The sequence below is a fragment of the Canis aureus genome, chromosome 35 (assembly GCF_053574225.1).
Source record: "Canis aureus isolate CA01 chromosome 35, VMU_Caureus_v.1.0, whole genome shotgun sequence".
Taxonomy (NCBI): domain Eukaryota; kingdom Metazoa; phylum Chordata; class Mammalia; order Carnivora; family Canidae; genus Canis; species Canis aureus.
Genome location: NC_135645.1, coordinates 11,224,009 through 11,248,341, shown reverse-complemented (window position 1 = coordinate 11,248,341; position 24,333 = coordinate 11,224,009). Strand labels below are relative to the sequence as shown.

The window sequence follows — 24,333 nt, the reverse complement described above, 5'->3', positions numbered from 1 at the left end:
AAAATCTCCTGTAGATGAGTGGATAGCATTCAGTTTGCAACTTGTGACTGAGCCAGCAAAGGATTCTGTGAACAGCTGTTCACTTGGACTATATGACCGGTGTGCTGAAAGTGGGTCCAAACTGTGCTCATGCCAAGCCAAATAAGAAGAGAAATAATGATGATTAAAAAACAATTAGATAAATATACCTGAAACTATTACACTGCATGTTAACCAAATGGAATTTAAATAAAAACTTAAAAAAATGATATTTATTATTTCATGACATAGTGATATCTCAAAAAGGTTATATCTCTAGGTTTTTTAGAATTATATATTCAGTTTTGTATTCTGTATTTTTTTTAATTTTTTAAAATTTATTTATGATAGTCACACAGAGAGAGAGAGAGAGAGGCAGAGACACAGGCAGAGGGAGAAGCAGGCTCCATGCACCGGGAGCCCGATGTGGGATTCGATCCCGGGTCTCCAAGATCGCACCCCGGGCCAAAGGCAGGCGCCAAACTGCTGCGCCACCCAGGGATCCCATGTATTCTGTATTTTGTTGATAATTATGATAGTTGTTTGTTGTAGCTCTGTAAGCAATCAAAATGCTGTTCTGATGACCTGTATTGTAGTAGTAGATGGTAACTTGGAATAAATGCAGATAGGGCCTGTGGATCACATTCACTGTCAGCAACATATTTGACAAGAACTAGTTTTCTCAGCATAATCAAGTCATTAATCCAATCTATTCCTCAAATAGGGGCCATAGTACCCAACATGTCATATTTCACAGGTATGCACAGAGCAAATCCTGCAAGTACTTCGTATAAGCAACATCTCCAGATGGCCATTTCCCTGCTAACTCAAATTAAATATTCCCAAGAGAACTATTCACTCTCTTTTCTTTATATCCCTCCTCTGCGTCCAAGGAAGCAGCGTGTTAGGAAAACAAGCAAACAAACAAATAAGCAAAATGCCTTCTGGAGTCAAACACGCAAATCTGAATCATAGTACTACCACTTATTAACTGTGTGAAACCAGGGGAGTTATTTAATCTTTTCTGCCTCCATTATCTCATCTTTACTGGGGCTCATAATACTCTAGAGGGTTTGTATGAGGTTTGTAGGTGTATGAGTGTCTGCCATCTATGGTTGGTTCTTCAAAATGGGAACTATTGCCTTACGGTGATACTCCATGCTTCTCAAGTGGAAACATGTTTAGAAGAAAGTTTAAGTTAACTTTTAAACTCGGTATTGTTTTTCTGGCAAAATTTGAATATTTTTGTCAGATATTATAGTCTTCACCTGTTTAAAAACATTGCCCCATTCTCTTCACCCAGAAGAATTATAATCTGGATACCTTCTTTCTGATTTTACTATTTTCCAGAAATTGACTATACCTTACTTCAGATTATCCTACTTCAGATTATCTTTCCATGATTGAAGATTCCACTCATCATTTTTGCCCAAAGAATACCTTTTGACCTTATGAGACTTTCAATCTCAAGGGGAGCAAAGGTCAATATTCACATCAGCTACCTTCAAAATTCTTTGTATGACACTTCCTCTATTCTACTATATTTCTTTCTGATGACCGAACAGTCTCTCTGTTCTTAAAATTACTTCATTTCCAGAGTACCTGGGTGGCTTAGTGGTTTAGCATCTGCCTTTGGCTCCAGTCCTAATCCTGGGGTCCTGGAATGGAGTCCCTGTAGGAGGCCTGTTTCTCCCTCTGCCTATGTCTCTGCCTCTCTCTGTGTGTCTCTCATGAATAAATAAATACATTCTTTAAAAAAAATACTTCATTTCCACATAGTCATTGCTTGTTTTATACAACTCCTGCTTTCTTCAAGCTTTTGTTTTCTTTTCCTCCAGAGCCTCTCCCATTTTTTTCTGCATACCATAACTGACCTTCCAAATAACCAGGGAAATCCCACCTATTCCAGGAGCTCTGTGGTATCACTATTTAGAAAGAGAAGCCTTAACTGGGTTCATATCTGCCTTATAGAGCAAGTCTTACCTTCTTAAATCAACTTAGAGAAAAATATCAGTAACTTTCTTCAGTGTATAGATCCCACAATTCCCTCTTTAGGATTCAACTTGACTAAATATATTCCTTTGATGTCATCCTTTCTATCTGCGTATGATGTCTTAATATCTGAGCTTGCACCCTCCTAGAGAGCATATAATGTGTCTGCCTCAAATGGTAGCCCATGCAGAGATGCTTTGAAAACATTACTGAAAGTTGATGAAGAGGGAGATGAACAAAAATGTGGTTTTACTGGCAAACCTGCAAAACACAAAACCTTAAAATTCTAATTTTACCCAAACCAATTCTAGCATCCCATGCCCAGAGGCACTCAAGCAGCAAGGCTGCACAGCTTATGCACACTGCTGTGAAATGCAGACCTCATACAGCAGCCGAGGTATATAAATATGCAAATCATAGATGTATACAGACACAGCCTTCCAATAGAGAACACCAGCTGTCACAGGCAGCAAAATCACTCTGAGGACTTGGCAATGGTGAGTTGGCAAATACCCCCCTGGTTGTTGCTGCCCCATCAATCAAGGGCCATTTGGCCAGGCTGCATTCTTGAACAGGTTTTCCTCCTTCTCTTAATGCAGTGTAACTCAAATAACTTTTCTTTTAAGGTGATAAAATAAGCTGCTATGAAATTTGATCTGAACCAGAGATACAGGGAGTTTATTGTTCTCTGGACATACCCTTTCCTGTATCTTGCTATTTAAAAAATCTAGACTCTTCCCTTCATCCTCTGTCAAACAAAACAATCAGAAACATCAAGCTAATGTTTTGTTTCTCTTTATTAAAGAACTTTTAGGAAAGATTCTTCTGGGATATGGATAATGAACCATGTGCAGAGATTGGTAGTTTATTCATCTTTTTCTCAGAGACTCTTTAAGACTATTGTCCCAGAAAACTGTATACTCTCATGTTATCATATGTGATTATGAAATGGAAGTGAAACTGGGAGGATGAAATATAAGAGTGATACTGACAAACTGGTATCCCCAAGTCTATGGAAACTCATTTAATAGGGGTGTGAATAAAAAATTTACTTCTTGACAAAAAACAAAGAATGGTTTACAACCATAGAGGCGTTCTCAGAGAAGTTAATATGTCATCAATTTTGAATAGCAGCAGAGAGTAGATAAATGAAAGTTGCATAGGTTTTTAGATGCTTCAGGATATGTTGCTTTTTTTTTTGTTTGTTTGTTTCAGGATGTTAAAGAACAATCCCATTCCCCTCTTCCATGAACCATTCCATCCAGAAGAGTAATGCAAAATTACTGAGCACGTGGGTGGCTCAGTTCGTTAAGCATCTGCCTTTGGCTCAGGTCCTGATCCTGGGTTTCCCAGGACCCAGTCCCGAGTCCCGCATTGGGCTCCCTGCTTGGTGGGGAGTTTGCTTCTCCCTGTGCCCCTTCCCCTGCTTGTGTGCTCTCTCTCTTTCTCTCTCTCTCTTTCTCTCGAATAAACAAATAAAATCTTTAAAGAAAACTTAAACAAATTGCCACAAATCATTATCTGTTTAGCAACCAATCAGCATTCAAGAAAGGGATATCTACTCCTCTTTTCTGCTTTGGAGCCTTCTGAAATGCTCTCATTTTTGTTAACTCATAGGCCTGGTACAGCTCTTGTGACTGGATATTGAGTAGAAAATTGTAATTTATCTTTCAGATTTAATATTTTCTCATTGTAGCAAATATTAAAATAGAAAACATTTTTTTCTGGGGAAAACTTATTTGATAATTATTAATTGAGTGATGTTTGCTATACCATTGTAAAGAAGTTGACGATATTTATTGCTGTTTGAAAGATAGAGGGAATAGGATACAGATAATTAGAAAGATTTGCTCCTTCCATACAAAGGTAGGGTGATGCTGAATCACAATGAATAAAGACTAAGATTTTCACCAACTGTGAATATTCCTTATACAATTGCACCCTCCATTAAGAACCTGGGTATTACTATTAGAAAGTAATACTTTATTATTACTTTACTACTTGTTATTAGTAAGTAATAAGTAATCAATTGTCTTAATTGATCCTTTATCAAGTATTTGATGAACTGACTATTTTCTAAAGTTCTGTGTGGTTTCAAAGAGAAACAAGACAGTCTGTGCATGCTGGGAATTATACTAGTAGAAGAGATTAAGATATGTATTCTAAGGGGGTACCTGGGTGGCTCAGTGGTTGAGCGTCTGCCTTTGGCTCAGGGCATGATCCCAGGGTCCTGAGATTGAGTCCTGCATCGGGCTCCCTGCAGGGAGCCTGATTCTCCCTCTGCCTATGTCTCTGCCTTTCTCTCCATGTTTCTCGTAAATACATACATACATACATACATACATACATAAATAAATAAATAAATCTTTTTAAAACCAAGATATGTGTTCCAATAGCTATGTTATAAAGTAGAAAGTGATATGTGGTTAGAGAGAGATAAAGTGCTTCTAGTGCTAGAGAAGAGAGAGCTTGCTAGTGGATGGATGGTACAATTAAATAAGTCATGATAGAGAAACTACATAGAGTGTGTAGGGTGATTTTTTAAAACTTCAATGGGAACATGTCATTCCCCCACTTAAAATTTTCAATTGATTTCCATCACACTTGGAATACCCAAAGTATTGAAATACTCTTCAAAACCAAAGCAGAATAAAACCCTAACGTACCTTTCTAGGACTTATGGATCTTTGTAGCCTCTTATTGTCTTCCATCCCTCCTGCTCACCACATCCCGGCTTCCTGGCTACATGTCCCAATTCTACCTAGGACCCTCTTTCTCACACTCCATGCCTGACTAACTCTACTTTCACAATTTTGGGAAAGAGTTTAATTATCTAGGATATAGATTATGCACATAAGAAGAAGTTAGCTTTGAAAACTTGAAATGTTGAGGAAAAATCACTCAGAACTAAATTATTCTGTGCATAGTTGTGAGAAGTTGAAAGTTTTGAGACAAAGAATGTTAATATCACATCTATATTTCATAAATATCTAGAAGTGATATTCAGGCCAACTTAGAAAATAGAAAGATAAGAGAAAGAGACACTTTTTCTTGAAAAAATATGAGAAAGAGGTAATGAGGGACTAAATGAGAGAATGCAGAAAACGTGATTCACAAAAATGTGTGACTGATTGAATGGAAGAGATACATTGAGACAGATGGGCATGAAAAGTTAGAAGTAGCTCTCCTTTTAGGGGGATCAATTGTGTCATTATTGAAAAAAAGGAAATCAGAAAGAAGAGAAGGAGATGCTTTGGAGGGTTTTTTTTTTTTTTTTAATTTGACGTGAGCACAATAATCATGTAGTGGCTAGTAGATAGAAAAGAATGCTCGTGAAATATTTCTGGACTAGGATTCTCTATTCCTACATCCTCCTCCACCAAAGGAAAGGCTGGCAACAAAGACTCGTAATAAAACTATACAGATGTTACAGTAAAGATGAGGTCATCAATGGACAGAATTTGAAAAGGCAAAGGAATACAGATAGCTCTGATGTAACATACAGAAAAAAAGACCATACAACTAAAAAATTTCGAGTTGACATAGTCTGAGATACAGAACACTAAGGGCATTATTTCAGGACATAAAAAGAAAAGGGACTGCAAGAAAAAAGAGAATTATTAGCAGCGTATCTAATATATTTTTTTAAAGCGTAAATAGAAAAAATTCTAAAAAGATGGGCATTTCAAAAAGAAAGGAACAATGGAAAGTCATAAACATAGAATAAGGAAGACTAGGAAAAAAATGTCTTAGGCAATTGAATTGAAAATCAGCCAGTGATGAAAGGAGATTTCTAGAAAGTATGAGGACTCAGCTGAGATTAGCACAACTCTGTAGGGTACTCAGTAAAATATTATGATATCCCATTTCCTAACAACTTTTAGATAAGATGGAGAAAGAGAATATGAAGTTCCCCATGGCTAGACACTGAAGAAGTCAAATCAAGATAAAATCAAATGGACTTGAATTTAGGGCGTCAGAAAGAGACCACTGAAATGTCAGCCTGTGGGCTCCAGCTTGGGTAGACAGGCAAATGAATCCAATATTAAAGCATTATCTGAAAAAATCCAACAGAAGGTTTTTATTGTGTTTTGTTTCTTTTGTTTTGAAATCAGGATGGGACTTAGAAATGTATGCAAAAAATTGTTTATTCTACAGTTGTACTGGATTTGAGGGGACTGACAAGGTCTTTTCACATGAAATCTGTTTTTGTTCCTCCTCTCCAAGACATTGTAATGTGTGTGTGTGTGTGTGTGTGTGTGTGTGTGTGTGTGTAGCATTATCTTTATAATATCTCTTTTAGAAAGAATGTATCTTTGCAAGACATAAGCAATTAAGGCCTTATCATTTTTTAAAATAGATGATTTTACAAGCTTGCTCCCACTATGGAAAAAAAGAAAAAAAAAACAGGAAAACACCCAAGCAAGGGAATGGTGGAGAAAAAAAATGGAGGTTGAAGTCACCAAAGAGAAATTTTTTTCTCTGAGAATTTTTCTAAAATCTGTCGTTTCAATAATTATTATTCAAAAATTATTTAACAGTTTTTAAGCTACTCTCCAAAGATAATACACATGCATACACACACACATTTGGGAACCAAATAACATAAAAATTTACCTATAAAGACAATACTCAAAAACCTACTGTAAAAACAATTTTGATATACTTCATTCTATCTTTTTTTTCCCCAATGGATGTATGAGTGCATATGATGTATGTATTGATTATAGTTCACAAAATTCAGGTTGTGGATCATACTTTTTTTGTCACCTGCCATTTCACTTAAGCATAGTTAGCAAACGCTTAATATGTAATAAAATGTTTTACAAAGCATGATAGTCAATGGCTGCTTAGTTGTGTGACTCAGAGTTTTTAGTTGGAAGAAAGAGAAAACATCTCTGGCTGTCTTGTGCAGAGGAGGAATTCACTGTAACTCACAATATCACAGGGAAACCTGCAAAGCCAGGATAGAGCCAAAAAATCATGATGGGAGCATGAATGCCAGTGAATCTGAACATGAGATGCCGTAGTTTTCACCATTAACAATATGACTCTCCATCCAGGCAGTGAAACCTCAGTGATACAGGTATTGCCATATATGAACTGACTTTTACAGATGCCACCAATTACCCAAATAGATTCTTTTGGTCTTAAGTTTCTTGTATCCAATAATATCTGTTAATAATTCTAAGTCTTTGGCAGGTACAAGTTTCAAGCCCTGGATCTCATGTCCAAGCCACAGTTTTGAAGGTTGTTTGGATTTTATTTCTGCTTTAACACTGGGTGAGTTTGTCTACATCCCAGTACTGAAAGGATGAAAGTTCCAAACATAGGGGAGAGTGCTTTTGTTAAGCTCAACAAGGCTTCAGTTAATATGCTAAGGATTGTGGAACCATATATAGCATGGGGGTACCCAAACCTGAAGCCGTGAATGAACTGATCTACAAGTGTGGTTATGGCAAGATCAACAAGAAGCGAACTGCCCTGACAGGGCATTGGGCATTGATTGCCCAATCTCTACGTAAATATGGCATCACCTGCATGGAGGACCTGATTCACAAGATCTATACTTTTAGGAAACATTTCAAAGAAGTAAACCAACTTTTTATGGCCTTTCAAATTATGTTCTCTACGAGGGGGAATGAAGAAAAAGACCACCCATTTTGTAGGAGGTGGAGATGCTGGCAACAAGGAAGACCAGATCAATAGGATTATTCGAAAGATGAACTAAGGTATCTACCATGATTATTTTTGTATTCTGGTCAGTAAATAAATGACTACTTTCAAATGGAAAAAAAATAAATAAATAAACATAGGGGAGAGGTTTGAGTGCTGGCAGCTACTCTCATGTCCATTCTAGTGCTATTTCTGCTTAGGAAATGACCTTCATTTAACTTCCTCAATCCTTATTCTGAATATTTGGGGTGTTTTCATAATTTTCATTAAAAATAATTCGGTGATGATCACTTTATACAGAAATCTGTTTGCGTTTCAAAGGATTTTCATGGAAGTAGAATTACTGGGTCAAATGATACAAATATGCTTTAAAACTTTGACAGACATCCATACAATACCCTAGCAAAGTTTCCACTAATTTACACTCTCAACAGGAAGATATAAAAGTGTCAGTTTTCATACTGACTTGCCAATTCAGGCTAGCCACATTTTGTTAACCCTTTCGCAGCATTATTGGTCTAAAAAAATAACAATTTATTGCTGTTTTACTTTGCATTTCCATGATTACTGGTAAGGTTTTCACAGTTTTTTATGTTTGCTATTTTCTCGGGTCCTTTTGTAAACTGGTGATTTTATGCCCTTAAGCAAATTTTAATCATATTTACTGTGTTGATATTCTTTCCCTCTTTATTGACCTGTTAAAATGTATTCATATACCAGTGACATTAAAGCTTTATTTTTTTACATATTTTGTTTTTAAATCACTTTATCACTTCCTTAATTATATACCTTTATATATACATAGTCAAATGTACTCTTTTTTTCTTTGTGCTCTTTTCACTTGCTTTAAGAAAGCCTTCCTCACTCTCTTAAGGTACATATTTATTGATGTTTCCTCCTTTGTTTTCTACTTTTAAGTCTTTAAGAGTATTAATTCTCATAAGTGATCAGTAAAAGTACAATTCTATTTTTTTCTTTAACTAGCTATTCAAAACCATCTGTTGAATGATCATAACTTTTCCATGATTTTAAATAAATGTAGATCATGTGCGTTCTAATTACACATGGTAGTGTTTTACACATTTCATTTATATCCATAGACTTGGTCATTCTTAAACCAAAAATATGGTGTTTTGATAATTTTATCTTTACAAAATATGTTAGCATCTTGCAGTGCAAGAGTTTTCCTGCCCCGATAAAGCAATTTTAAAAATCACTGCTAGCTGTGCCAACTTATTCATAATCATCTTGATAAATTTAGTATAATTTCAATAAAAAAATCCCTCCAAGTAATTTTTAGATACATAAAAATATTCTATATTTACCTTGGGGAAAACTGCCACCTTACATCATTTGTGTGTGTCCATTCAAGAATTAAGTATTTCCCTTCCATGAAAAAACAGACAAAAACCAGACACACAAAAAACTCTTTTTCTTTCATTCTCCCAGGTACTGATATTGATTTCTGCATTTAAGTTCTCTGCATTGCTTATTTAATTCATTCTTAAGTGTTTTTATATTATTGAAGCTTCGTGAATGGCCATCTTACGGTATATTTTATGAGTTTCTAATAACCCAATGTAGAAACTATTAATTTTATATACTTCTTCAGATAATTGGACAATTTATCAAATGGTTATTGGTGCTAATGTTTTTGGTCATTAATTTATGAGGGTTATTTTTGTGTTTTCAGTTAGCAATTATTTTACCTAAAAATACTGTTAAGTTACTCCCTTCCTTTCCTACAATTAAATATTTTAAATTTATTTTCTTATCCCACTGCACTGGCTACAACCTCCTGAATAATGTTAAATAATGATTGTTGGTGGGATGCCTGGGCGCCTCAGTTGGTTGAGCATCAGGCTCTTGATTTCAGCTCATACTGTGATCTCAGTTTCATGAGATTGAGCCCTGTGTTGGGCTCCATGCTCAGTGGGGAGTCTGCTGCTACACCCTCCCTCTGCCCCTCACCTCTGGTGTGCTCTCTCTCTCACTCTCTGAAACAAATAAATGAATGTTAAAAAAAAAGGATTGTTGGTTTTCTTGCCTTATTACTGAATTAATTACTGTTGAAACTATCTTTTTAAAAAAAGATATCAACTACAGCCTAGGTTCACTTAAAATATGAATATTTATATTTCTTTATAATAGATTATGCTTAAAAAATCCTGCTTGATTATGCTACATTTAGCATTTAATACAATTTTGGATTTTACTCACTAATATTTAACCCTGACAGCTACCTTAAGTGTTATTAAACCTCTTTTACCTTTATTTTGAAATAATTTCAACTTCACAGAAAAATTGCACAAATAATACAAAGGACTCCCACATATTCTTCACATAGAGACTCTATTCAAGTTTTATCACTTATTAAAACAATGTCTTTAAAGCAAAATGGTCTAATGTAAGCTCACATATTACACCCAGATATATCACATCTCTAGCTTCTTCCAGTCTGGGGAAGTTCCACTGTCTGTCCTTACTTATAGAACCTTAACACTTATGTAAATTACAGGCCAATTTTTCTATAGAATGTCCTTCATTTGGATGTGCCTAATGTCTTCTTATGACTAGAGGCAGGTTTTGATAGAAATATCGCAGAAATGATGCTATATTCTGCTCATGGCATTTTATCATTCGGCACATGATGCCAATTTGTCCTATTACTGGTAGTATTAACTCTGAATGGTATCAACTAGATTTTTGTACCTTTTAAAATTTTTCTTCCCTTAATAAATAGTACTTAATAGTTTGTGGGGAGCTACTTTGAGATTATGTAAAAATCTCTGTCCTTATTTCACTTTTATCTACTAGTTTCAGAATGCATTGATCTTTCTTGCCTGAACTGATTATTTCTGCAATGGTGGCAAATGATATTTTCAAATACCATCATTCCTTCTGCATTTATTAGTTGACATTCTATTATTGTAAGAAAGAGCTTTATAGTCTCTTTATTGAACAACCATTATCTAGTTTATATCAACATTATAATATGTGGCTATCGCTTATTTTGATTACCAAATTGTCCCAGAATTGGCTAGTGGAAGTCTCTTTTAAGCTGGCTTCTGTATACCTTTGGTATGTCGAATTTTTCTTTGAGATCTTCCTTGCTTAACGACACAAAAGTGTTCCAAGTTCATTTTGTTCCTTTCTTGTCCCAGTCCTGGAATCATCTATTTCTCTAAGTAACCTTTGTTTACTGGGGAGTGATATTTTATTTTCAATTTTTTTGAGTATGGTTGATATGCAATTTTCACTAGTTTCAGGTGTACAACATAGTGAATCAAGATCTCTATACTTTATTCTATGCTTATCACAAGTGTAACTATCCCTTGCTGCCATACAACAATATTACAATATTATTGACTATATTCCCCATGTTGTGCTTTTTATACTTGTGACTTACTCATTCCATGACTGGAAGCCTTATCTTTCACTCTAATTTACCTGTTTTGCCCATTTCCCTGCAACTATCTTAGCTATTGTAAACAATGCTGTGATAAACATAAGGCTGCATACATCTTTTCAAATTAGTGTTTTCATTTTTTTTGGGTAAATACCCAGTAGTAGAATTATTGGGCCATATGGTATTTCTATTTTAAATTTTTAGAAGAACTTCCATATTGTTTTCCACAGTGGCTGTACCAATTTACATTTCAATTTATAATGTACTGTACTAACAGTATGTGAAGGGTCCTATGTCTCTGTATTGTCACCAACACTTGTTATTTCTTGTCTTTTTGATAATAGCCCTTCTGACACATGTAAAATCATATATCACTGTGATTCTGATTTGCATTTCCCTGATGGTGAGTGATGTTAAACATCTTTTCATGTGTCTGTTGGCTATCTTCTTTAGAAAAATGTCTATTCTGGGATCCCTGGGTGGCGCAGTGGTTTGGCGCCTGCCTTTGACCCAGGGCGCGATCCTGGAGACCCGGGATCGAGTCCCACATCGGGCTCCCGGTGCATGGAGCCTGCTTCTCCCTCTGCCTGTGTCTCTGCCTCTCTCTCTCTGTGACTATCATAAATAAATAAAAATTTAAAAAAAAAATTAAAAAAAAAAAAAAAGAAAAATGTCTATTCTGTTTCCCTGCCTATTTTTAATCAGATTGTTTGTTTTTTGGGTGTTGTACTGTATATATTCTTCATATATTTTGCATATCATTTGCAAATATCTTCTCTCATTCAGTAGGCTACTTTTTTGATTTGTTGATGGTTTCCTATGCTGTGTAAAAGCTTTTTATTTTATTTTTATTTTATTTTATTTTTTAATTTTTGTTTTTGTTCCCTTGTCTTGGAGATATATCTAGAAAAATGTAGCTATGGCTGATGTCAAAGAAATTACTGCCTTCGTTAAGACCGATATTCTAAAACCAACATCTGGATGCTAGGTATGTTGACTGCTACTGAGCTTTAATTGTTCTGAGGCCCTCTCAGTGGGAGGCTAGAAAATATACACATATGTATACATCTATTTATCTATCTTTTGTTAAAACTCATGAATAAACACTAGTAATTCTAATTTTGATCCAATACCATTCAGTTTATTTTAGCTTTCCCTTTTCCATATTTATACTCTCTTCTTCAACAATGAAAAATTGGTTATTATTATCCTCAATATATTTATTTTCTCAATTTTCTTGAATGTAGCTAAGGTCCTAATCTTCCATGACTGCCTCCTCACTCCAATGTCCTTTTTTTTTCTTTTGAGCCCTGAACCCTGTAGTGTTGGCACTCCACTTCAGTAGGCCCTGGCACAGGTTGAGCTGCTTTCCCACTACACTTGAACTTGCCTATTAGCTTTTTGATTGAGAATAAGGAATAATTGTGTTCCGTATGCTTTGTCACTGAAACAGACCTAAGATTTGACAAATTTAAAGACAAATCATCTCATTGTCCAAAAATAAATGTTACCTATTTAGAGCAAACTGAAAACAATTAAAGTATATTAAAAATATATATAAGTTTAATATTTTTAAGAATATACAGGTCCTTTTGGGAGAAGGTTATTTATTTGTTTTTGGTAATGTATAGAAAACATAAATGCTACAGATGACGGCAATTCAGGGTAGCTTACAGGGTTATTTAAAGATATTAGAAAGGAGGGACACCTGGGTAGCTCAGTGGTTGAGCATCTGCCTTTAGCTCAGGGCACCAAGGTCCTAGGATCAAATGAGTCCTGCATTGGGCTCCCTGCAGGGAGCCTGCTTCTTCCTCTGCCTGTGTCTCTGTCTCTCTCTCTGTCTGTCTCTCATAATAAATAAATAAAATCTTTAAAAAATTAAAAATATTAGAAAGGGTAGCTATCATCTTAATAGGTAAAATATCTGTGTAAAAACTGGTCCATCTGTCAGCTGTTACATATAATATTATATAAATGTAAGAAAAATAATCTGTAGTGCACACTGGATATAGCTAAAGCATCTAGTGTATGCAGTTCCAAAGCAGAATAAATGCCCACTCCCAAAGTCTTCCTGAGTACCACAAAAATTCTGACCATAATGCATTAAGACTGGCATAATGATTCAAGATTTGTATACTGATTCAAGCTACCTGTCTTCCGGTAGCTTTCTTCTTTTCATGGAGTCTGGATTTTTACACTGAGCCAACTCTGGATTCTAAAATAACTCTCCTATTTTTTGTCATCCTCAAGAAGGACAAATGCAAGTTAGAATAGAAAGTATGTGGATGTAAATAGTTGATTTATTTTGATGGCTAAAAGTGGGCTGCAGATACATATGGAAAGCTTGGAGATCATAATTAATTTTAGGTGGATGAGCTTGGTTTATATAAAATTTGGAGTCCTTACCACAGGTAGAATATCAGCTTAAAACTCCAAACATAACAGAAGCTCTGAAAACTAAGAATTTATCATTTTTAAGAGACAATTATAATTTTAAGGGAAATCTCCACTTGTAAGGGTATCTCCCTTGCTGTACCAGGAAGAGGGGGTTGATTCTCCATCTCTAGAAACACTATCAGTGAAGAAGGCAATGAGTTAGCTCTGTACAATAACCTTAACTCTTGTTTACTGTGTTTTTCCTGGTAAGCTACCACAACTGACTCACCACTTCCAATGCCTTTTGTCTTTAGCTGAAGTTGGCATGTAAGGTGATAGCTTTGGACATTTTGGGGAGTTCCTTGGTATTCTTGGGTCTCTTGCATGTATACAGAAGGTATACATGTTATTAAACTTTTGTTTGTTTTTCTCCTGCTGTTTTGTCTCCTATCAATATGATTCTTAGAATAACTGGAAGAACTTTGAAGGATACATAAAACTTTTTCCTCCCCAACAAAGTAATCTTCTCAAATGTTTTAGCCCCAAAGAGTCACTTCTTCCCATTACAAGAGCTGTCTGATTGCTGATGTGGATAGCGATGTCCTTAAAGTCAGAACCTGGTCTTTTAATAGCCAATCAAGAGGCTATTGTCTGAAAAATTAAGCTGAAGAGTAGGAAAATTAGATTTCAGCATATAAACTCCAAATGAGAATTCCAGTTAATCACTAAAATTCTCAATAATCAACAGAATTAACCCCAGATGAAATCCAACTAAAGAAGATTTAAAATTCTTTATTTTACTAGGTTGTGTTAAAAATGTAAAGAGCTCCAGGCTAAGTTCAATTAGAATGCAGTGGCAAACATTTTATATGAAATTTTGTAGACAATGTTAAGTTACTGAAAAAATAATCACTGCAACATGATGTTGATTAGAGAAGGGAAAGGAGAAAGGTGGAAAGGAAAGGGGAATAATGGAAGTACAACAGTCACTTTCTTTACCTGAAAGAGATAAATATCAAGACCCCCCAGTGGATGCCTGAAACCATGCATAGTGCCAAACCTAATATGCATTGTGTTTTCTTTTATATATACATACATACTTATGATTAAGGTTAATATGTAAATTTGGCATAGTAAGACATTAGAAATAATAATAATAAAAAAGAACAGTTATAACAGTATATTGTAATAAAAGTTATGTGAATGTGGTTTCCCTCTCTCTCAAAGTATTCTATTGTATTGTAGTCACCCTTTTTCTTGTGATAATATGAGATGATGAAATGCCTATGTGATGAGATGACATAGTGAGGTGAATGACATAGACATTGTGATGGCTGCTCATTTTAGGCTACTATTGACCTCTGACTCTGCCAGAAATGTCAGAAGGGGGCATCCCTGGGTGGCTCAGCGGTTTAGCGCCTGTCTCTGGCCCAGGGCGTGATCCTGGAGTCCCGGGATTGAGTCCCACATCGGGCTCCCTGCATGGAGCCTGCTTCTCCCTCTGCCTACATCTCTGCCTCTCTCTCTCCCTCTGTCTCTCATTAATAAATAGATAAAATCTAAAAAAAAAAAAAAAAAAAAAAGAAATGTCAGAAGGAAGATCATGTGTTTTCAAACCACAGATGAATGTGGCTAACTAAAACTGTGGAAAACAAAATGGTATAAAAGGGGAATACAGTAATGAAAGAAGGTAAGAAAAGAGAGATTATGAGATATAAAGGGGACATTTACTTGGAGTTCTGGGTAATACATTCAACTTTAGGTAACACATTCCAGGTGAAAATTAGGAATGTTTAATAGGATTTAAATGCTTCTAAGAATTTAAATCCTAGAAACAATTAGTGCTAGACTAGTATTCATGAAAAAAAAAATATATTTGTGTTCCTAAGACTTGACTTTTCAATTCTCTTTTTTTTTTTTGACATTTCAATTCTTAAATTAAAAAAGAATCTACAGGGATCCCTGGGTGGCACAGATGTTTAGCGCCTGCCTTTGGCCCAGGGCGCGATCCTGGAGACCCGGGATCGAATCCCACATGGGGCTCCCGGTGCATGGAGCCTGCTTCTCCCTCTGCCTATGTCTGTGCCCCTCTCTCTCTCTCTCTCTCTCTCTCTCTGTGACTATCATAAATAAATAAAAATTAAAAAAAAAAGGAATCTACATGTTGGCAAATTGAATTTAAATAGAATATTTAATTTTTTTTAAGTAATAAAAAATAAAGACGAATCTACAGACATTACAATTGTAAGTCAAAATGAATATTCTAAAGTGAATGAGGTACAGGAAATCTGGCTTTTTAAGCATGTGGATTTGAGGGAGAATAAAGGCCAAATACAATCTTACAAGGAAGGAGTCCCACTTTTATATTTTTTTCCATAATTACATTGGTTTAGTTAAGGTAATTATTTAATAAATTTCCTTACATGTAATAAATTCTCAGTAAATCATGTATATGATTTGCATCACAGAAGTTGAGAAAAATGTCTGGGATTCTATTTAATATTATAGTGAAATTTAAATATTAATTTAGAAATACATTTCAAAAACCAAAAATGTTAAAAAAAAAAAAACTCCAATGCTTTATGCAGAATAGGCTATTTTTACAACAATGGCAACCAAATTAGAATAGCTTAAAAAGAGAAAAAAGACTCAACACGGAAATGACCATTCTAGTACAGGTACTGGGGGAAGTATAATGAATAAAAATGTGAAAACATGATAAATGTAAGCAAGGGATGGTGAATAAGATGTTTATTTATAAAGATTTTATTTATTTATTTGAGAGAAAGAGAGAGAGAGTGAGCAAGGGGAGAAGCAGAGGAGGGAAAAGGAGAGGGAAAGAATCTCAAGCAGACTTTGCACTCAGTGTGGAACCTGACTTGGGGCTTGATCTCACGACCCGGAGATCATGAGCTGAGCTGAAACCCAGAGTCTGATGCTTAATGACTGAACCACCCAGGTGCCCCTGAATGAGATATTTAAAAACAAGATTCACATTTTAAAAATCCTATCATGTTAGGGTGTCATTTGCATTCACATACATGTGGAGATTCCTAATGCTATAGTCAAAAGAAAAAAAGAAGTCATTTGGGGGGCCACTATTCCTAGCACTCAAGAATATCTGTTTTTAACAAGGACACAGGTTTATTTATTTATTTATTTATTTATTTATTTATTTATTTATATTTTTTCTATTATAAGGCTCTAGTACCTGCTCCACAGAGCTTTATATACAATTTGATGCTGCGTCATACAGCAAAATGAGCAGCCAACAGCAGCAAATTCTTCTCACTAGTTGTTTAGGTCCCTAGAACAGTAGTTCTCGGTTTTCCACATGGATCTGAATCACATGCAGAACACAGTGTATTTGCAAATTTTGGCTGTATTCCCAGGGATTCTGGTTCAATTGTTCTGGGAGTGGTTTTCAGGAATCTACATTTTGACAAGTATAATAAACCAAAATGTTGATTTTGTTGCAGGTTAGACAAGGATCACATAAAGAGAAGCATAGTCATAATTCAAATACCTCCATTTGTGTCATGATCAGGAAAAACAGGTCATAGGAAGATAACATTTAGAGAAAAAAATGGACATTATTAATAGGAAAGATGTCAAAGTACTCTGTTTATTAAAGTTAAAGATAATGTTTTCTTAATCTTTTGTCACAGAATCTTTAAAGAAGGTGGTGTGGGAACCAAAATATCTGCTTTAGAAATGAGTCCTACCATTCATTAAGTATCTCAGATGCATGTTTATGTTTGAATAGCTTTGGGTTCCACAGATGCAACGTTTAATACCATTAGTCACAAGTCAACCGGAGATCATTACTGATTTGTACATTTGCTGATGCAAAACTGTCACTTGTGTACCTGATGAAGAAGGTGTGTAGAGATGCCATTTAGCTAAAGACTGAGTTTAGTGAACCATGTAGCATATTTATTTCACACAGGATATTTTATGTGTAATGACCCTCATGAACTGACAAAAACTTGAAAATGTTGGAGATGTTAAATAGTCACTAATGTGATGGGAATACATACAAAAGGAAAGGAGGTTTCCAGGGAAAATGAAACATGAAAAACATAAGGGGGTACAAATACTTAAAAATTTATACAGGTGAGATTTTTGAAACCTAGAGCAGTTTTTATGTTTCATTTTTTTTTTAAGATTTTATTTATTTATTCATAAGAGACAGAGAGAGAGAGAGAGAGAGAGAGACAGAGACAGAGACACAGCCAGAGGGAAAGCAGGCTCCATGCAGGGAGCCCGACGTGGGGCTCAATCCTGGGTCTCCAGGATCAGGCCCTAGGCTGAAGGCAGGCGCTAAACCACTGAGCCACCCAGAGATCCCCAGTTTTTATGTTTCAACCATTCCCCCTCCTCAGCTTTTTTTTTTTTTAATTTATTTATGGTAGTCACACACACACACACACACACACAGAGAGAGAGAGAGAGAGAGGGGCAGAGACACAGGCAGAGGGAGAAGCAGGCTCCATGCACCGGGAGCCCGACGTGGGATTCGATCCTGGGTCTCCAGGATCGTGCCCTGGGCCAAAGGCAGGTGCCAAACCGCTGCGCCACCCAGGGATCCCCATCCTCAGCTTTGATACCTGAAAATGGACAGTTTTGGAAGAGAGATTTTTCTTTCCACAGAACTAGGCTAGGTAAGCAGTCTCAGAGGGCCTAAGATGTTACCATGAAATTTAAGGTATTTCTCAATCTATCTGTTCTTGGTCTCATGTCCAATGAGATTAGTTTTAGGAGTATTTGAAAGTGTAACACTATCTGAAATTGAATGACATTATGCAAGAACACTTCTGCCTATAATCTTAAGGTATACAATTCTTCTGGAGCAGTGGTTCTCAACGTATGGTCTTTGTATCAGTGGCATTATTATCACCTGTAATGTGTTGGAAATGCATATTCTCAGCCCCTGACCCCAGAACTGCTTAATCAGAAATTCTGGAAAGGTCCCTCCAATCTAAAATTTAACAAACTCTCTAAGTGTTGGTGAAGCATGTTGCATATCCCCCTTAAATATTCTTAATAAAGCTCTCTAAGAACTTTAAGAAGATGCTAGTCTAAGAAGCCCATTAGAATCCTAAAGAAGTAAAGCTGAAGACTGGATGCTAAGGAGGGTGACAACTGAGAAAATGGACAGGAAGGATCTAAAACAAAAGCTGAAAGAGTCCAACACAAGGGTTAATAGGCAATAAGTGGAAGCAAGTGTTAGACTCTGGGCAACAGCCCTACAGCCAAAGTAAGTCTTATGACAGAATCAGAAACAGTAGAAACAGCATGGTTGCTGTCATCGTCATCATATCACCATCATCATCACCACCATCATCATCACCAACATCATCATCATCACCATCCTTATCATCACCATTATTAGCATCTTATTGGGTGAAAACACATGATATCCAGACACTGGATTAAGGTCTTACATAGATCATCTAATTTAATCCTTACAATAAATTTGGGAAGATTTAAAATTTAAATTTTATCTCTATTTTATATATGGCAAACCTGAGCCTTAGAGAAATTAAGCAGTTTATCACCAAACTTATCTGAATAATAAGAAAGAAAACTGAGATTTGAAGCAGGCAGTGTGACTTCAAGGCCCACATTGTTAATTGCTATATTTTCATGGTATCTCATAGCATCTGGTAACTAAAGATGGCCTCACCATTAGGTTAGGAAAAAAATATTTATTTAATGACTGAACTGGATTAACAGAAACCATGGAGGGTGCACAAGGCAGAATTTGAAAAATTCAAAGGACTCTCATTTCGAAGGAAGGTGCTATGGGGTTGGAGGGAAGAAGAATGGCAGCCATTCCCAGAAACAGGATCTTTGATGTGAAAACGTAGGGTTGAGGCATGGAGTGGGAATAGTATGAACAAAACAGGATGATGGGATGGAATCACTGATATAATCGCAAGGTTTAATATCCTAATGGGGAGTGGATCAGCCATCTGGTGCTAGATATAAAATGCCAACATCCATATAATTGTCAAAAAAAAAATCCCTGACTCAGGCTCAAGGAGGAGAGGATTCTTTCTCATCTCTTTTACAAGTATAAACTTTGTTGCTCTTTTTTTTCTTCCACAGCAATGTGATTAAAACAAAACAAAACAAAACACCACAGTAGTATCTTGAATCACACAGATATGGGTTTGAAATCCTGTGCTAAACCAACAGGCAGCCTTGGGCTGGCTCCTTATTGTGTCTGAACTTTAAGCTTTTGCATATTTATAATAAAGTAATTAATACCTACTTAATAATAATATTATTAGAAACAAATGGGAAAAACTGTAGGGGTTCAGAAAGAGTTGCCCCAGGATTTGTACCTTTGGCATGCAGATTATTTAGAGCTAAAAATAATCAAGGCCCAAAGACTCAGGAAGAAATGTTGACCTTCCCCCTAACTGCTTTAAAGAATTTAGGTAGGAAAAAAAAAAAAAAGGAATTTAGATAGAGTACCTGCTCCAGCAAGAGAGCTAGCACCATAAATAACTATATTCTAATATGAACTATGTGTGATAGATAAGGAGGAACCAAGCACTAATTGGTCAAAGTCCTCCCTATGTCCCATTGTTTCTGGATGGGCCAGCATTTACTCATTTTTTTTCTTCTGTGAATTGCTTTCTTTTCCTTTGAAGGCCCAGATGAATAGCCCCTTATGTTAATTCAGGATGGTATATATATATATACCTCATTTTGCCTGTCCTTGGAATCTCAAGTCTATATGGATCCCCACACATATGAAATTCAATTTGATATTCTCCTATTAATCTATTTCATGTCAATTTAATTCATAGGCCAGTTAGAGGAACCTTAAAGGTTTCCCAATGGACTAAATAGTACCTGGCACTCGGTAGGCTCTTCTCCATTACTTAATATTAATTTATCAAATTTAACTTATGCAAACATGGTATGAAGGTACATGCAAGTATGGTCGAACTTATTTCTACCTCTAATCCCTTTAGGATTAGTACATTTAGTTCATACCTAAAATGTACATAGATAAATAACCAAAAAATTAAAAAAAAAAAAGAGGAAGAGGCATCTGGTGCTAAGATCTGACTTAAATATAAATATGGCAGTTTTTAAAGTCATAACAATAAATGTCCCTTCCAGTAGAAAATTTGATTCCTGGTCTTGGCTCCAAACTACTCACTCGTTGAACTCTTAATGTAATCTTGAGCAAGTAACTTAAATTTAATGAACTTCTGTTTCCTCATCTAGAAACCAAGGACTATAATATACTCAAATTGCGTAATTTTATTTAGTATGGTACAATACAAATTTCCTAGTTGTGGTCTCTAGTGGCTTTCCGATGACATTAAAGGCTGTAAAGGTGTTAAAATTGTGTAGGAATCTCATAATATAATATGGACCTGGTCATTCGATAAAATCTTTCTAAGGGGCTTTAAGAAAACCAGTTAACTCCACTCCTTCTGCCATGGCATGGGATAGAACTTCTGTTTTGAGGAGGGTGTATGTGTGAGATAGAGACAGAGGGAGAGAGAGAGGAAAGAAAATATATGTCTTACTTGTGTTTTTGAGGGAGCTGGTAAATTAACCTATTTATATATTTACACATCTCTGGTTATGTTTACACATTTAAATGGACTGCCTCGGATCCAAGCCCTGCAGCATCGTGTTATGAAGCTCTAGGTTTATAAACTACAAGGAAAACATTCTATGCCTTGACTGTGAGAGGAACTTTGCAAGTCAGAAGACATGCCTTTTACAAGCAATAAAATGAAGCTGTCAGCCATTGCAAATGGACCAAGATAGAGGTCACATGACTAAACCACCTCTGGACCAGGCAGTCTCTGATGTATTTTACTCCAGTTTCAATCTATTAATCAGAGGAGTTGAGAGAGCAATAATTTAAACGCTGCAATAATCAATTCCATAACACATTAATAGAAGCTACAGTCAAACTTTCCCACACCACTGACTACATTGGAATCCTGACAGGAGCCCTAGGGCCATGCTTAATTTGCATTAAATTTACATAAAATTGTAAATCAAGAATACATGAACACAGCCCTAATATTTGTTAGTGCTTAGATCTTTCCTGATAGATGGATTGAAACTGCTGGTGGTTTGACTTTGCTTGCAATAAAATTTGCAGCTGATCAGCTTTGTTCTCTTTCTGCAATTATGGGGAAAGGGACCCATGAGAGCTACTGTTTGGGGGCATGCGTATGCCACTTAGGGTTTTTATCCTATAAAACCATGACTCAGGTGTGCCCTTGGAAACCCCAATCTAGGAGCAGATTATCCCCAATGACTTTGCAGATCCTTGACACTGGATTTGTTCACAAATAATTTACCATTAAATGGAGATATAATTTAAAAAGAAAGCTGGCCAGCTGAGATGATGTCAAGGCCTCTGGAAATTTTTATTTTTCTAAATAACATTTACTATCATAAAAACAGATAATTAGTAACACTCTTTATGCTAAAGATAAAAATCAAGCCTTCAGCAAAGCATCCAGTACCCAACAGCTGATAAAGTGCACCTCACATGGTTCTAAGCATTCTGTTTGTTCTTGTTACCCTGTTCCAACTTATTTCAATCGCTGTGGCCTTTGCTGTGTACTTTTAAATTTGGGACTAGGAGAGAATATTCTTATCAAGGGTACTGGCTCACAATGGCAAGATTCCACCTTCTATATTCTCCTTGTTCCTCTTATTCTAAATCTATCCTTTCAGAGAAAAAAATAACACTTAAATGCAATAAGGCATTTGAAAGTTGTTTTTTTTTTTTCCACAAAGGATTTTGCAAATATTTTGTACATCATGTTTATTTTCTGCTTCTCACCTCTCCCTTAACATCCACTTATCCCATCTTTTCTTACCTTGCACGATCAAGTAAACTTGGGAGGTCTTGGGCTCATGCTGTGTCTGAACCGAGCAAGTATAGGAACCCTCATCATAGACATCCACCTTCTGGATTCGGAGGCTGTATTCCAGAGAATGGCGTTTCTCCAGCTCAACCCGAGGGTCCAGAGACCACTTGTCATGTCCAGCAAAAATGATGCCAGAACGGTTCAACCAGGCCACCTTCGAGTTCTTGTCTTCTACAACACACCTGGTAGAGCAGAATAACAACATTAGCACCTTAGCCATGCCTGCATCTGCATTCATTCTCCACATGATTGTCCTCAACAAGACCAATCAAGAACAATAATTATATGCAGGATGAATAATTGCCATGCCATTTCTTAGAGTCTTAGCTATTGCCACTATTTCTCCTAAGATCTAATTACCATCCAATGGATGGATGTCATTATATTGGACCCAATTCGGCAATAAACAATGAATATGAAAAATGCGGGCAAATAAAATTAAATAGATATTGACTTCCCACTGGATTATCTTCTTCTTGTCTAGGAAAAGGTCATTCACACAGAACTCCATCTGTTTCAGTAACTGAGAATTTGACAAGTGATAATGTGGCACATTTACTGAGTTTTGAATTGTCTTAATTCTTTCATAAGTACTTCCTAAAGTCCTGTGTGATGATAGATACAATTTATGCCCCACTGCTGTAGGAATTGGACAAGATTTCAGAATTTGCTTCAGATTCTTATAAGTTTGGAATGCCCTCTCCCAGGAGCAAGAAGTGTCTAAGTCAATCCAAAGGTAAGTAGATAAGTATGGTGTCAAGGAAATCAAACCTAATATCATCTTGCCTAAGTCTGCTTCCAGCTGCTAAGGGCAGCAGGTTGTGTGCTGGCAAAATGGCTTACAACCAGCATTTCTGGTGCATCAGAACAGATTCAATATTTAATGGGAGATGAAATAACCAATTTTGTAGTTCATTTTCCAAGAAAGATGAAGGGGAAATCTTTATTTGAATGGTGACTTATTTTAAAAAACCTAAAAGGGGGCAGCCCAGGTGGCTCAGCGGTTTAGCGCTGCCTTCAGCCCAGGGCATGATCCTGGAGACCCAGGATCGAGTCCCACATCCAGCTTCCTGCATGGAGCCTGCTTCTCCCTCTGCCTATGTGTCTGCCTCTCCCTCTTTCTCTCTCTGTCTCTCAAGAATAAATAAATAAATAAATATTTTTTTAAAAGACCTAAAAGGATCTCTTTCTGAAACTTGTAAGAAAGAGGCAAAGAATGCAGATTAATGTAGAAGGAGCAAATACTTTGTAGCTAATGTTGTTTTCTCCTTCAATTCCTGTAAGAATCTGGAAATGGAAAAATTGAGCAAAAACAAACAAACAAACTTCTCTCTGCATCCCTTTGGCAAGATTTATGTCTGCCCCACAGGGAGATTGTCCCAGACCCTGTTCACAACTGTAGAGCCATCTGCTCAGCACTCTGGGGCATGAGGGATGGAGAGAAGAAGCCAGGAGCATGACAGCAGAACAATTAAAATACCATGTTCTGTGTTTTCCAAACTAAGTCAAATCCAGGTTTCCTTTTAGGTCAAAAGAGTCAGTCATAAAGATTCTGGATCTACACATAGACAGGAAATTGATGCATCATCTACAGGCTGTCTATAGTAGGCATACAGAGGCCACCTCATTCTGGAAAAAGAGAAAAGCTGAATTCTTTTAGAATACCTCACCTATGGTTCAAAAGACCTTCTATTATTTTTAAGTGAATTGAATATCTTATTTAACATGAGAATTTTATTTAATTACTTGAGTTCTATAATACGCAGGTCTCTCTTTTCTTCTCTACCTATTTATTTTCAAGAACATAAGTAGATGAAGTCAACATTTAATGTCTCTATTACCCAATATGTATCTCTCTTCCATAGAGATATTGTTGGGATTAGTTGTATGTGTTTGATAATTTAGAACTTCTCCATGAGAGAGTACAAAGCT

At 36.1% G+C, this 24,333-nt stretch overlaps 1 protein-coding gene across 5 annotated transcripts in view; it reads right to left on the bottom strand.

The window, feature by feature from the left end:
* The window catches only part of LSAMP (limbic system associated membrane protein), a 638,551-nt gene that overhangs the window by 281,921 nt on the left and 332,297 nt on the right, over positions 1-24,333 (bottom strand). For all 5 annotated transcript variants that reach the window (XM_077884209.1, XM_077884207.1, XM_077884208.1 and 2 more), the window contains exon 2: positions 22,351-22,583. In XM_077884209.1, coding sequence (XP_077740335.1) covers positions 22,351-22,583 — 233 coding nt within the window. The remainder of the gene's footprint in view (positions 1-22,350; positions 22,584-24,333) is intronic.